General features: G+C 36.8%; 1 protein-coding gene across 2 annotated transcripts in view; it reads right to left on the bottom strand.

Moving 5' to 3' along the window:
• Positions 1-4,056: 4,056 nt before the first annotated feature.
• Positions 4,057-13,361, bottom strand: part of FAT4 (FAT atypical cadherin 4) — a 192,696-nt gene continuing 183,391 nt past the window's right edge. The window contains exons 16-17 of one of the 2 annotated variants that reach the window (XM_037991681.2): positions 8,810-9,071; positions 4,057-6,205 (exon numbers count right to left, since the gene is read on the bottom strand). In XM_037991681.2, coding sequence (XP_037847609.2) covers positions 4,338-6,205; positions 8,810-9,071 — 2,130 coding nt within the window. In that variant the 3' untranslated portion in view covers positions 4,057-4,337. The remainder of the gene's footprint in view (positions 6,206-8,809; positions 9,072-13,361) is intronic. The other variant, XM_037991684.2, reaches the window with a different exon arrangement.

The raw sequence follows: 13,361 nt of genomic DNA, 5'->3' as shown, positions 1-13,361 counted from the left end.
TCCAACCTGGGTGACACAGCAAGACTCTGTCTCAAAAAAAAAAAAAAAAAAAAAAAAGATTATTTTACTTCACGGCCTTTAGGTCAGAATATCTTTATTTGCAATGATTATCAGAGATGCATAGGTTTTCTTAGGATTCAATCTTTAATATGTATTTGTAGGTACCAAAACTGTATGCACCCAAATTTATTAGATCCTACTTTCTTTTCCCTCATTAAGAATAAATAAAAAAATGTAGAATTCATGTGTAACACTGACATATAACACTTGGACTGAAAAACCCATAAAACTGCTGGCTGGCTCAGTAGTAATAGACATGTAAATTATTAATAATATGGCATTTCATTTAAAATATTTTAAGGGACATATACTAGGTTAATCAAAGTCTTTAAAGTTTTACTTCACACTGAATGGCCTAATAATGTGTAAAGTGTATTTTATTTCTAGGTTTATTTTCCTAAGTGAAGGTAATTTCAGTCATTTTGAAATGTTAGTCCTTTAAAATGGCATCTATGACATAGCATATTGCATTGCTGTATTATTTATCCACAATTTAAAAAATATTTTCACTTTTCACACTTGTCTTTTACCATAATATTAAATTTTAGTAAAATAAAAATGCATTTGCTTGACAATAGTGATTTGTTCTGAGATGGAATGCCTGGAAGTAATAGTCACTTGGCGATATATTCTATTTCACTTATAAATAACGTATCTATACACAACATGACTTTCAATAGTGTAAGCCAGTTCTATTTCTCATCAGCCTTGGTATTGGTAAGTATTTTGTTAGCAACATGCAATGGGGAGTGGCACTCCAGGAACTTCTGCTGCTCCATTTTCTTTTCATTTTTTTTTTTTTTTTCTTTTTAGAGTAAAGTGAAAGCAAGTTTGATAAGAAAAAAAAAAAGGCTATCCACTGGCAGAGCAGCTTCCATTTTCTTAAAGTGATTTTAATTGATCTTAAGCTATCGATAATATCAACTAATTTAGAAAATTCTAGAGATGACATTGAAAGCAACAATAATGTGCCCCTTAGAACTCAGTAAGCAAAGTAGTCCTGTGTCATGCTGCCACACCTTGTTCACATGGGTGATCACATGCAGTTATGACAGCATAACTGCAAGGGTATTTTCAATATGCACCTGAAAGAAAGTAATATTTTTCCCCACAACACAGATGCAGAAGAGCCTAAAGAAGTCTGTTCTACAGTGCGTCAGTCTATGCAACCCTACCCTCAAAATCTGAGAGGTTGAAGAAAGAAGCTGACATATCCAGTTGCTCACAAAGAATCATTCAGTGGGGACTTATGAACAGAAGCCATGTTTGTGCCTCAGGCAGTGGAGAGACAAAATGGCGGATCGCTGCACCATTAACCCCCAGTCCGGGCATTATATATCATAGGAAAGAAACGTGTAGGACAATTGAAGTTGACCCCTCATGGAAATGCAAGACTGCTATGTGAATCTGCCTAAGGTCAGGATTTACAGTTAGTACAAGTTCTTACACAAGGAATCATAGATAAACTGGAAATATTAGAGGCATTCCCAGAACCGGGGTTAATCAGAAGCCGACATGGGAGATGAGCATCCAAAATGGAGTTGCTTTGGCCTCTACAGAGTAAAGCAACTGTATTCCAGGATATCCAATAAAACTTGACAGGGGATGGATTAAAATTCTCAGGTCATAATTTTATGTGTGAACGTGCAAGTAACTACCACTATTCATTTGTGGGGATTGCTAATCTGTTAATTTGCCTATAATCCCTCCTCCTCATAGTACACCATATGTCACTTCAATATTTCGATAAATTAAATATTACTGTCCATTTTAAAATGAGACCTTCATTTCATAGATTTCTGATTTATTTTAATATAAATATTGGCCTTGCTTCAGTAGAACAGATTTCCAAGAAGAACCAAAGACTAGAAATTGTCGTATGAGAATCCTATCATGTTCCTAAACTGGGATTGATTAGTCAAGGGAATAGTAATTCTCTATCTCACAAAGAATTCTTAGAGAATAAGAGTAAGCTTGGCACCAAGTTCCTCCCCCTTTACTCTTAGCTATAATCATGTTTATCATCTTACATTTAGCTCTGTTCTAAATTATAGAGTTTATATTCTTGAGGACATTGAGATGCTTCAGAGGTTTTTTTAAACTGTATTCTGTTTTGAGTTACACAAAGCAATGAACATGTTTCCATATTTGGAGAATAAACTTACAAAATTCATAGAGAAATACTAAAACATGTTGGCTCATCACAGGTGAGGAAAAAAGAGAAGATCCAATCATTATCTTACATTGCTTCAACCTAAAGGAATATCATGATTTAGATTAAATTCACATTATACTTCCTAATCTGAAACCAAAAAATAATAATGTCAACATTATTAAATAATAAAATAATTCTGGCATATACCTCAATCTGTGGGTGTTAATATACATATTGTTAAAATTCCTATTCAATATGGTACAGTCAGTATTAAAGGAGAGTATTCTCAATGAATATTAGGTTTGGGGCTGATATTTAATTAAATATGTTCTGAGATTGTGAGGTAATTTTTAAAAATCCTGTTATTTAAGATGTAACTATGACTCCTGAAAACAGAGGTTTGTCTTGGCTAAGACAGCATGTACAGTTTCTTTAGAATTATGCAGCAGAGTAATCAATAAATTAAAGACACATATGTAGAGTGGAGCTTTCGCTATCATTCTTTCTACCCACCCTTGGACTTAGAGAATTTTGGGCTGGGTCCTTGGAGAAAATCAGACCCAGACATTTTTCCATAATTAGCTTTAATTCATTGCTGCTTCTACGGCTATAAGACTGATCTAAAGCTGGTCTTCAGTGAACACATTCTACTGGGAATTTCCAAACATTTATTGCCAGAATGCTTAAAACAGTTTCATAACAAAGTCAGTCCCCTAAGATCAACCTAGTCTAGACTCATTATACTCCAGGGAAACCTAAGAACTCTGACATGTAGGAATGCACTAAAGTGACTTTGAAATACCTGTTCTGGCAATGATCCATATTCACATTTTTTAAAAAGAAAATGATGTTGCTCATATACAGTTCAAGTAGGCATACCCTATTGACAAGTAGAGACTATTCTCAATTGGGCATACAAAGAATATAGAAAGTTAAAAATTAATATTACACTATGAATACACAGTATTTTAAATAAATATTTTAATTCTATTGTTGACATTTACAAGTAGAAAGCATACAGTATGTTACAAATATCAAAATGTGAAAAATATGAATGTTACATAAGTAACAAATATAAAAAAAGTATTTTCTTACCTTCCCTGAAAGTAAGAAAACTATTCAGCATAGGAAAATATCAGTATCAAAAACACAGTTTAGGTGTAAAAAAAGTTTTTACACAGTATTAAAAAAAATGATCTACAAAATGACAGAAAGTAAGTGTTGAAATCTCATTTCATATAAATTATAAAAACTGGGTACTTAGAGTAAATGTTATCTGGTTGGAAAATAAGTCCAATCATAGGCTTTCCTTAGGTCAATTCTTTAAAATATTAAAAGCATAGAAAATTTTTTTCAATAAATAACGTTTAAGAGTGTCCTAAGTGCTGCTGAGAACATCATTCGCATAGCAAGGTGGCAGTGTTCTGGGGACAACATGCAATCATTCTGTTCCTAATGGAAGCCTCATGAAAGTCAGGAGACCATAATCACTTGTTCAAGGATCCAGAAGTTTTAAACAATTCTATAAGAAAGCATTAAAGTGCTGAACACAATGACTTAATTTTAGTACCCACTGTCATGTAAAACTTACTCAAAACTCAGACATTTCTGAGCAACATCAAATACGGAAACTATCATTCTGAAAAGTGTTAATATACTTAATCTTTCATTCCACGATAGGAGGGTTCCTTTCTACACTTTACAAGGATTGGTTTAACATCAAGAATCTTGCAATGCAAAACATAATTATAATAATACAATGGAAACAATACACATACGCCACTGGGAAAGCACAAGTTCTTTTCTGCAATGGTAAAGGTATCAATTTTTAAAAATCACAAATCAAACACCGGTAAATAAGAAAAATTTTCCAAATGCTGCATGCCACATAACTAGTTACAAAACACAATGCATGCAGGGAAATAAATTCAACCACACATGTTTAAATTAAGAGTTGTTGTGAGTCTGTTTCAGCAGCATTGTGGTTATTATTTTTAAAGTTTTCCCTCCACCACTAGTCCGTACTGGCCTGTTTTTCAAATGTGACCCAACCTAGTCGGCAAGTTTACAATGGTTTGAGCATTTCTTGTTTTTGTATTTTTATAGTGCCAGTACATAAACTTCACACATACTGTTCTGCTTCCCCATCTTTGGGGACTGGCTTAGTTGTCCCAGCTTTGCCTTCTTCATTTGCTGCTGCTTTTTCTGGAAGAGATGCCAAATCTTTAAAAACATCTACATAATGGCCAAAGCCAGGGCCCCAGTTCAAAAGGTTGTCCCAGTTGAAAGTCCCTGCTTGCTGCCCTAGCTTCATGGGCAGTGTGTTGTCAGCAGCGCCTGGTGCCGCTGCCTGGGTGCCCACAGGTCCTCCCTCGGCCCTGCGGCCGTGGTACCTTCGAGGCTTAAGTCTTGCTCCGTAATTATCTTCATCATCTGCATCAGATTCATTGACTTGAGATAATTTGGGCATCCTGGAAGTATATACCATTGGCTTCTCCCTGTCATATTCCATTTCTGAGCAAGTGAAAGATTCATGGGAGTCACTATCAGAAGAGGACTCTGGAGCTGGAATGCCATCGGCTGGATTCCTTGTTCTAGACAGTGGCCTTCTGCAGTCCTCCTCTGAAGAAGACCTCCCATGGTCTGCACTGCAGATACTTGGGTTTCTAGGGCGAGGTGTGTTGAGCCTCTCCACTTCCTCAATAGAGAGTCCAACTGGAGGAGAAGATTCCAGAGGAATCTGCCCAGTTGGCTGCTTTAGGCGACTCCCTGGTCTAGAACCATGTGATGCCATGGCCTGAGGACTCTTGCTTCTCCTTCCCAGCCTTGTGGCATAGTTGAAAATGCCAGGTTGGCAGGTGTCACCATGCATTTCCAAAGTATTACCATCCCTTATGGGAAGATGCAATTCCCTTGCTGGGCTGTTTCTATAGAATGTAGAAGATTTGGAGAAAGGGGCTGGACTGTGTCGAGACAGAGGGTTGGGAGTTGGGCATGCTGAGTGGCTTAGGGAGCTGGTTCTCAAACCTTGACCATATGAAGGCTGGTAAGTCAAACTGCTTGCTCCTAAGGGCATGGGGGATTGCCTTGCAAAACCTAGGGGACTGTGCCTCTGGATTGAAAATTTTGGTGTGTGGCTGCGGAACTGCTTGTAGTGTTGGATGATGTCAGCATCCGAAGGGGCGATGCTGCTGGCATTGTCAATGTCATAGTGCTCTATCTCCTGCTCTGGAGATGCCAAAGGGGCACTGGGGATGGTTTCTGAGTTGTGAGGAATATCAGTTTCATCATAGATAAGGTAGGGGTTTTCCCTTTCAATGATATCTGGTTTTGGGTTTCCTTCAGGCTGCTTCCTCACGGTCATGTCATCCCCGTAGGGAGGGATATTGTCGGGGTCATCAAAAGCAACATTCTCACTTCCCTTTTTCTTCTTCTCCTTCGGTTTCTTCTCCTCTTTGGGATTTTTGGCCTTCTTCCCCCTGCACTGGTTACACAGGATAAGGCTCAGGACCAGGAGGGCCAAGACGGTTGCGCAGCTGCCCACGATGGCAGGCACAGCCCACAAAGGCAGAGAGATCTCTTCAGGGCCCTGACTCAGAACACAGACATGTCCTGCAGGACTTCCAGCTTTGCACACCTTCCCCTGAGGACAGAGGACGCCAAGACAGGCCACCACCATCTCACAGGTCCTTCCTGTGTGCGAGTCTGGGCAGCTACAGGTGAAGCCAGAGTGCAGGCCTGGCTCACAGCTGCCACCATTCTGGCACGGGTGGGAGGCACAGTCTCCAGGAGGGACACATCTGTAGGCATACCACTGATTAATGCACAGCAAATCACCCCAGCAGGGGTTGCTGGCACAAATGTTCGGGCCACGGCAGCCAATCTTCACCGAGGGATCTGTTTTTGAGATGGAGGCCAAGCTATGCTTCCCGCTGAAAGGAAGACTTTCTCCACCATACCACATAGAAGCAATGCAGCCATCAAAACCTGCTGGGAGAAGAAGCAGCAGTAAGGCTTTTTACAAAAAAAAAAAAAAAAGCTTATAATACACTGCTGACATCTTGTAAAGAGAAGCTCCACAATCACCTCATATGAATACAGAACCTCAGTCTCAGTCATCGTCCAGCTGAAAGGTAATTAAGCTGTGCATCTTATAACATACATTAGCAAGGGACGTAAGATTACCGTGATCAAACATGGGGCAGATTGCTTGAATCTCACTCATTCTTAAGATTTATGAATGACTTGGGCAGGCTGAATTTTCTTTTACTTACTCATTTGTTTATTTATCAATTCCCTTCCTTCGTACATTCCATATACCAAAAATTGCATATATACAAATAAAATGTATGTTTTAAAACTTGTAAAGAACATGAAATCAGCCAATGATTTCAACTACTAAATCATGCATTCCCATTGAAGGTGATAATGCACCAAAGGTGTGGAACATAGGTTCTTGGGAAACAAAAGAAAAAAATCTTAGCTATTACAATGGTCTGTGGGCCTCGAAAGGGAAGATAAAAACATAACTCTGGTGTTAACATTTTATGACTTGGGGATGGCAAAGTTTAGACTATATTAAGTGTCTCCTTAGGGGAATGATAAAGATAAAATACAAAGTTAAGAAACACTTCATTACACTTGAGTGTGCTAGCACTGCTGATATTCCTATCTCAGGACCCAACAATCTATTTTGACTCTACCAAAAAAGCATAATTTCCATTGGCTTGTTTTCTCACAACATTCTATAATCAACATATACGAAAGACTTAGGACCTGGACTTTAACTTTTATGCCTTAAATCTATTACTCTCACATGCATTTTTCCCTCTTATTTAATGCATCGTTCTACCATAGGGATATTCTCATTCTTGATATGTTTTACCATGTACTTTTGTGACATCTTTTCCTTTTGTTCCTATACTCCTGGTTTTCTTCCTATTACTTTGTCTCATTTTCTGACTTATTCTCCTCTACCTATAACCAGTAACTCTTAGGGTTAATCAAGATGAGGTCCTAGGCTTTCTTTTCACTCTACACCCTGATGTTAGATGATCACATCCATGTCCAGTACTTAAGTTACCTGCTTGACACTGACCACTCCTAAATACATATTTCCAGCTAAAGTCTATTTCTGATTTCCAGCCCATCCATCCAAAGGAGTTTCTCAAAGATGTTTCAAACCCAAAATGTCCCAAACCAAATCTAATATTTCTCAGAGATATGCTGCTTTCACGGGGTTCTGCAGTTTCCTCTCTTGCTGACCTACTCTTCTTTGAGTTGAGAGGTAGAAACCTCCTTGAATTTTACCATAATCACTAACAGTTTGGTTGATTATAGTTCCCAGAGTACTTCTTGCTTATCTATTTCTTTCTAATTCCTCAGTCACCACACTAGTAGGAGCTCACAAGACATCTTGCCCAGATCCCACCTCATTTCTATAGATCCACTCGTGCCCTCCTCCAATTCATTCTCCATGTTGTAGCCTGAATGATCTGTAATATTACTGCATATCTAACTTGATCCTACTGTGATTAAAGTTTTCAATAACTTCTCATTGCTCTGTAGATAAGACCAAAACTGCAACATGGTCAGGAAGTTGCTTCATTCTCCAACTTCATCATTTACCTATGACATTCGCCCCCAGTGTGCTGTGTTCTATAACTGACTTAAACTATTTCTTTTTTTTTTGAGATGGAGTCTCGCTCTGTCGCCCAGGCTGGAGTGCAGTGGCCGGATCTCAGCTCACTGCAAGCTCTGCCTCCCGGGTTTACGCCATTCTCCTGCCTCAGCCTCCTGTGTAGCTGGGACTACAGGCGCTGGCCACCTCGCCCGGATAGTTTTTGTATTTTTTAGTAGAGACGGGGTTTTACCATGTTAGCCAGGATGGTCTTGATCTCCTGACCTCGTGATCCGCCCGTCTCAGCCTCCCAAAGTGCTGGGATTACAGGCTTGAGCCACCGCGCTCGGCCAACTTAAACTATTTCTTTAAAAAAATTCCTATCAACATACATTAACCTTTCATACACTTCTATACTCCTCCTTATCACTCAGATTTATGTATAAATGTCAATTCCACAGCAAAATTCCCCTTCCTTTCTGTTTTTCACTGTATTTTAGAATTCTACATTCTTCATTTGTATTATTTATCACACATTAGAATAATGTGGTTACTTGTGTAAGAATCTGATTAATGTTTGTCTCCATTAATGGTCTATGAAGAGAGTGGCTGTGAATGAATAAATAAATGAACAAATGTATACAAAATGCTTGGTGGACAAGCAAAGCATCAACACACTATGGACTGAATTACAACTTTGGTAAGAAAGATGCAAGCTGCTAAAGAAAGTGGTGGCTAATAGTTTATTACAAACTTTCTGAAGATAGTTATGACATTCTTAGGATATTTATAATTGATATTATCAGACATCAAACTACTTTTTTAAGCATAAATTTTATTGAATGAAATTGTACTGTATATGAGATTCATGCTAATTGTGTAGATTTTAGTCACTCATGCCACAAGAAAAAAACAATTACTCTTTGAAGAACAATTTTACTTCCCTTGTGATTCTACTTAACAGAGGCATTTACCTGTTTGGGCGTCTCGATGTGCTTGATTGAATGGAATTCCTCCAAGTGATATAGTAAGCACATCAAGGCCACCGAAGTCCTGAGTAGGGTGGATAATATCTCTGTTATATATTCTATCGACAGACAATACTGTAGCTGTTCCATTTTTCACAATTAGAAAAGTGTGCCAGTGGCCGTCTGCAACATACACTTCAGGAATATTTCTCTCCACTTTCCCAGCGATTCCTGCATCAGATGTAAAATGTACTTTGCCATTCTTAATCTGTAAAACATATTATAAATAATATGCAATTAAAATATGGTATGATTAAATCAAAATCATTAATAAAACTAAACTTAAATTTTTTGACCAATCTACAGCAGATAGAATAGCTGAATAATCTGGTTGTATTAGAATGTACTTACAAACCTTGTGTCTACAATTTTGGCAACATACACTTTTATAGTTAATAGTTTCAATGGTTTTCAAAATATTCTTGTATGTATACCTAATTTCTCAAAACACAATGAATTATTTTCCAGAACACAATTGAAATAATAAAGGGGCAAATGCCCATTTTAAGATAACTAAATTATACCTTTTTAAATTATTTGTATTCCAGTGACAACCTGCCATTGGAGTGCGTTATGCTGATTCGTTTAGTAAAAGGCCCACAGTACTAAAAAATTGTGAAAACCACTTGCAAAAAGAAAAAGCAATGCTCAGCTAAAAAGGAAGCATAGTTGAAAAATAAAGATGAAAATAATTGTTTTACCTCTCATCTTTTACACACAAATTTTAGGAATAAATGATGCCTATTGTTTATATCATTTATTGAGATCAAAAACTATGATGAACAAAGAGTGAAGTCTTAATGAGGTGTCTGGGCAAGCCTTCACTTTGGCTGTCTTTTACAATTTATCTAAGGGATATTTGGTTTATTTTATTTTGTCCAGGAGAACATTGGGTAACAGGGTGCTCCCGCTCCAGTTTCCAGCTACTGAGTTTCCAGTATCCTGAGCAGACCATTTTAGAAAATGAGATAATTTATGAGGCAAGATGAACATTTGGTTCAGGGAACATATCCCGTTACCACTGCCAGACAAAGCTGGTGTGTTGGCAGGGGGATGCAGTGGCACTGTTCTTCAAATAACGGGAATGAAAAGATGGATCAGTTTATTTTGTCACTCAGATCAAATGCTATTTCTACATGCAACAAACACATCTGGTAAAACTAAAAATCAGTTCATTTGTACTTTATGGAAAAGATGTCTAACACATTTACATATGTTATTCATATAGTAATATTTTATTAAAGCAATTTTTCCAGATAATAATATATTTCAGAACCAAACTAAAAAAAAAAAAACACAGAAAATTCTAGCTAAATGACAATAACATTTCATCAAATGGGCAACATCTCATGACACAGAGTAAAAAGAGCAACACAGAGTAAAAACTAGCTTTGGTTATAGCTAGAGTCCTTTTTGAAAAAAAAACATAGGAAAAGCCTCCTCCCAGCTCTTTCTTCCTAATTGATTTCATCATGTCATCCTTTTATTCAATAAATTTTTCATGAAAGATAACTTGGAATATACCACGAATTGGGGTGGATAAGAATATAAGTTCCCATTATAACATTCTTAATGTTTTCCTTCTCCCTGGCAGTACTGTACTTAACACTTATATAATTCCTCACTTTTAAAACGTCATGCTAATCTTTGCTTTGTTTTATTTATTCATAAACAGTCAATGATGAACCACAGGAGCTGAAAAATTATTATCGCCTAGTGACCCAAGAGCCATTGTAATGTCATAGCACAACAAATTACTTATTGTGGGGAGACAGGTGTAAACAAGCCTACTGTGCTGCCCGTTGTATAAAAGTATATCACATGCAATTATGTATAATACATAATACTTGATAATGATAATAAATGACTATATTAGTGGTTTATGCATTTACTACACTAAATTTTTTTATCATTATTTTAGAGGGTACTGCTTCTAATGATATAAAAAAGAGTTGTAAAGCAGCATCATCCAGGTCCTTTAGGTAGGATCCAGAAGAAGGCATTGTTATCATAGGAGATGACAGTTCCATGTGTGTTATTGTCCCTGAAGACCTTCCACTGGGACAAGATGTGGAGGTGGAAGACAGTGATATTGATAATACTGACCCTGCGTAGGCCGAGGCTAATGTGTATTTTTTTGTGTGTTTCTTAGTTACTAATGCAAAAGTTTAAAAGTAAAAATAAAATGAAATAAAGTTTGAAATAGAAAAAAAGCTTACAGAGTAAGGGTATAAGGAAAGAAAATATTTTTGTACAGCTGTACAATGTATTTGTGTTTTAATTGTTACTACAAAAGGGAAAACAGTTAAAAAATTTAGAAGTTTATAAACTAAAAGAGTTACAGTAAGCTAACGTTAATTTATTATTGAAGAAAAATATTTTTGATAAATTTAGTGTAACCTAAGTGTACAGTGTTTATAAAGTCTGAAGAAGTGTATAATAATGTCTTAGGCCTTCACATTGACCCACCACTTGCTTAATGACTCACTGACTCAGAGCAACTTTCAGTCCTATAAGATTCATTCACAATAAGTGCCATTTGGGCAACACGAGAAACCTTATCCCTACAAAAAACACAAAAATTAGCTGGGCATGGTGGCACACGCCTGTAGTCAAATTTACTTGGGAGATTGTGTTGGGAGGATAAATTGAGCCCAGGAGGTGGAGGCTGCAGTGAGCTGAGATCATGCCACTGTACTCCAGCCTGGGCAACAGAGCAAGACCTTGTTGCCCAGGCTGTCCCCAATTGCCCACAAAAAAATCTTCTATGTACCTTTTACTGTACCTTTTCTATGTTTGGATATGATTATATACACAAATACTTTCCACTGTGTTACAATTGCCTACAGTATTTATTACAGTATACATGCCATATAGGTTTGTAGCACAGGAGCAATAGACTATTCCATATAGCCTAGGTGTATAGTAGGCTGTACCATCTAGGTTTGAGTAAGTTCACTCTATGACGTTTGCACAAGAATGAAATCACTTAACAATGCAGTTATTGAAATGTATTCCTGTCATTATGCGACTCATGATGGCATTTATTTGTTCATTTATTTAACTTGAATCTATAGAGCTTTGAATTCCTTATTCCAATTATTCTGTACCACCTGTGTTGCCCACTTAAACAAACAGACAAACACAAAACAGAAGAACTGGTTTAGAGTAGAAATAAAGTCCATCACATTACTGTTATTACAGAACATCAAATATGGAGCTATAAGGTATGGCATGAATGAAGAGAGATTTGTGAAATGAGTTAAATATTGGCCTACAAAGTTTTAAACAAGTATGCTTTCCTTTTGCCGTTCTCTCTGAAACTTTCTCTTCTTAATTTTTTTTTCTGAATAGACCCAATTGATTCTACATATTCTTTTCTCTCCTCTCATCACTACTGCTGCCCATACCTGACACTGACACCCTGTCTCTCTCCTAACCACATGCAATCCCATGTACTCAACACCCTTGCTCATTTTTCACAAAATGTCCCCATCTTCTGTCTGCGTGTGTGTGTGTGTGTGTGTGTGTGTGTGTGTGTGTGTGTGTGTGTAGAGAGAGAGAGAGAGAGAGACAAAATGATAGAAAAGACAATGAGAGAGAGAGAAAGAGAGAGAGAGAATGCAAACCATAAGAAAGAGTTAAAGAAAGGGTCAGAAAAGGAGCCAAAAAAAAAAAAAAAAAAAAAAAAAAAGGAAAAAGAAACCCTGGCGTCTTGGTGACCAATAAGCTAACTGATAAGTAAAAGCCCATCCTAACTAGCTTCCTAGTCTGTATAAGCACTTGATATTCCTGTCATCCAAATAATTTGCCTGCTTACAACAGCCACTTTCTTTCAGTTTAGATATTCTTAATTCACTGCTGTTATTTTTTTCTTACCTATTCTCTTTACCTACCAAGCCCCTTAATCTTTGAAAAGCTGCTTTTCAAAATTTTCATACAAAAGTATGCATTTTGATCTGTATTATCCATTTTTTTAAAAATTAATTAGCACTTACTTTCTTTTCAGGAAAAAAATTAAGTTATTGCTACCAATCTAACAAAATCTGGAGTTGTATGCTGCTGTCCTGTTGGAAATAGAATTTATGTTGACAAAAATGGATCCTGACATTGAGCTTTTTTCTTAGTGGAGAAAAAAATTTGTCTTTCATTTTTTTCAACCACATTATATTTTGACTAAATTCCTTGGCTTAAAGTGTACGTTAGTACAGAAATATTTCGTATGTCATTTAAATGGCACTAAGACTTGGAAGCAGTTTAACAGATAACACACAGACCTCAATGTCAAAGCCTCTCAAAACACATAAAATACGTTTCTTATAGAAGATGAAGACCTGTTTCTTTCTTTGCTTCTTTACTTTGTTTACTTCAAATACCATTTTCAATGAAAATTATAAGTACCAAATAATAATATAATACAATGGCTTATGTGTTCTCTTTTACAGTTGTTTTATTAACTCTGGAACTGGGTCCTTTGTTTCAATAGAGGTACAGTTAA

This window comes from Chlorocebus sabaeus, chromosome 7 (assembly GCF_047675955.1).
Source record: "Chlorocebus sabaeus isolate Y175 chromosome 7, mChlSab1.0.hap1, whole genome shotgun sequence".
Lineage (NCBI taxonomy): Eukaryota > Metazoa > Chordata > Mammalia > Primates > Cercopithecidae > Chlorocebus > Chlorocebus sabaeus.
This window is presented reverse-complemented; position numbering and strand designations above follow the sequence as displayed.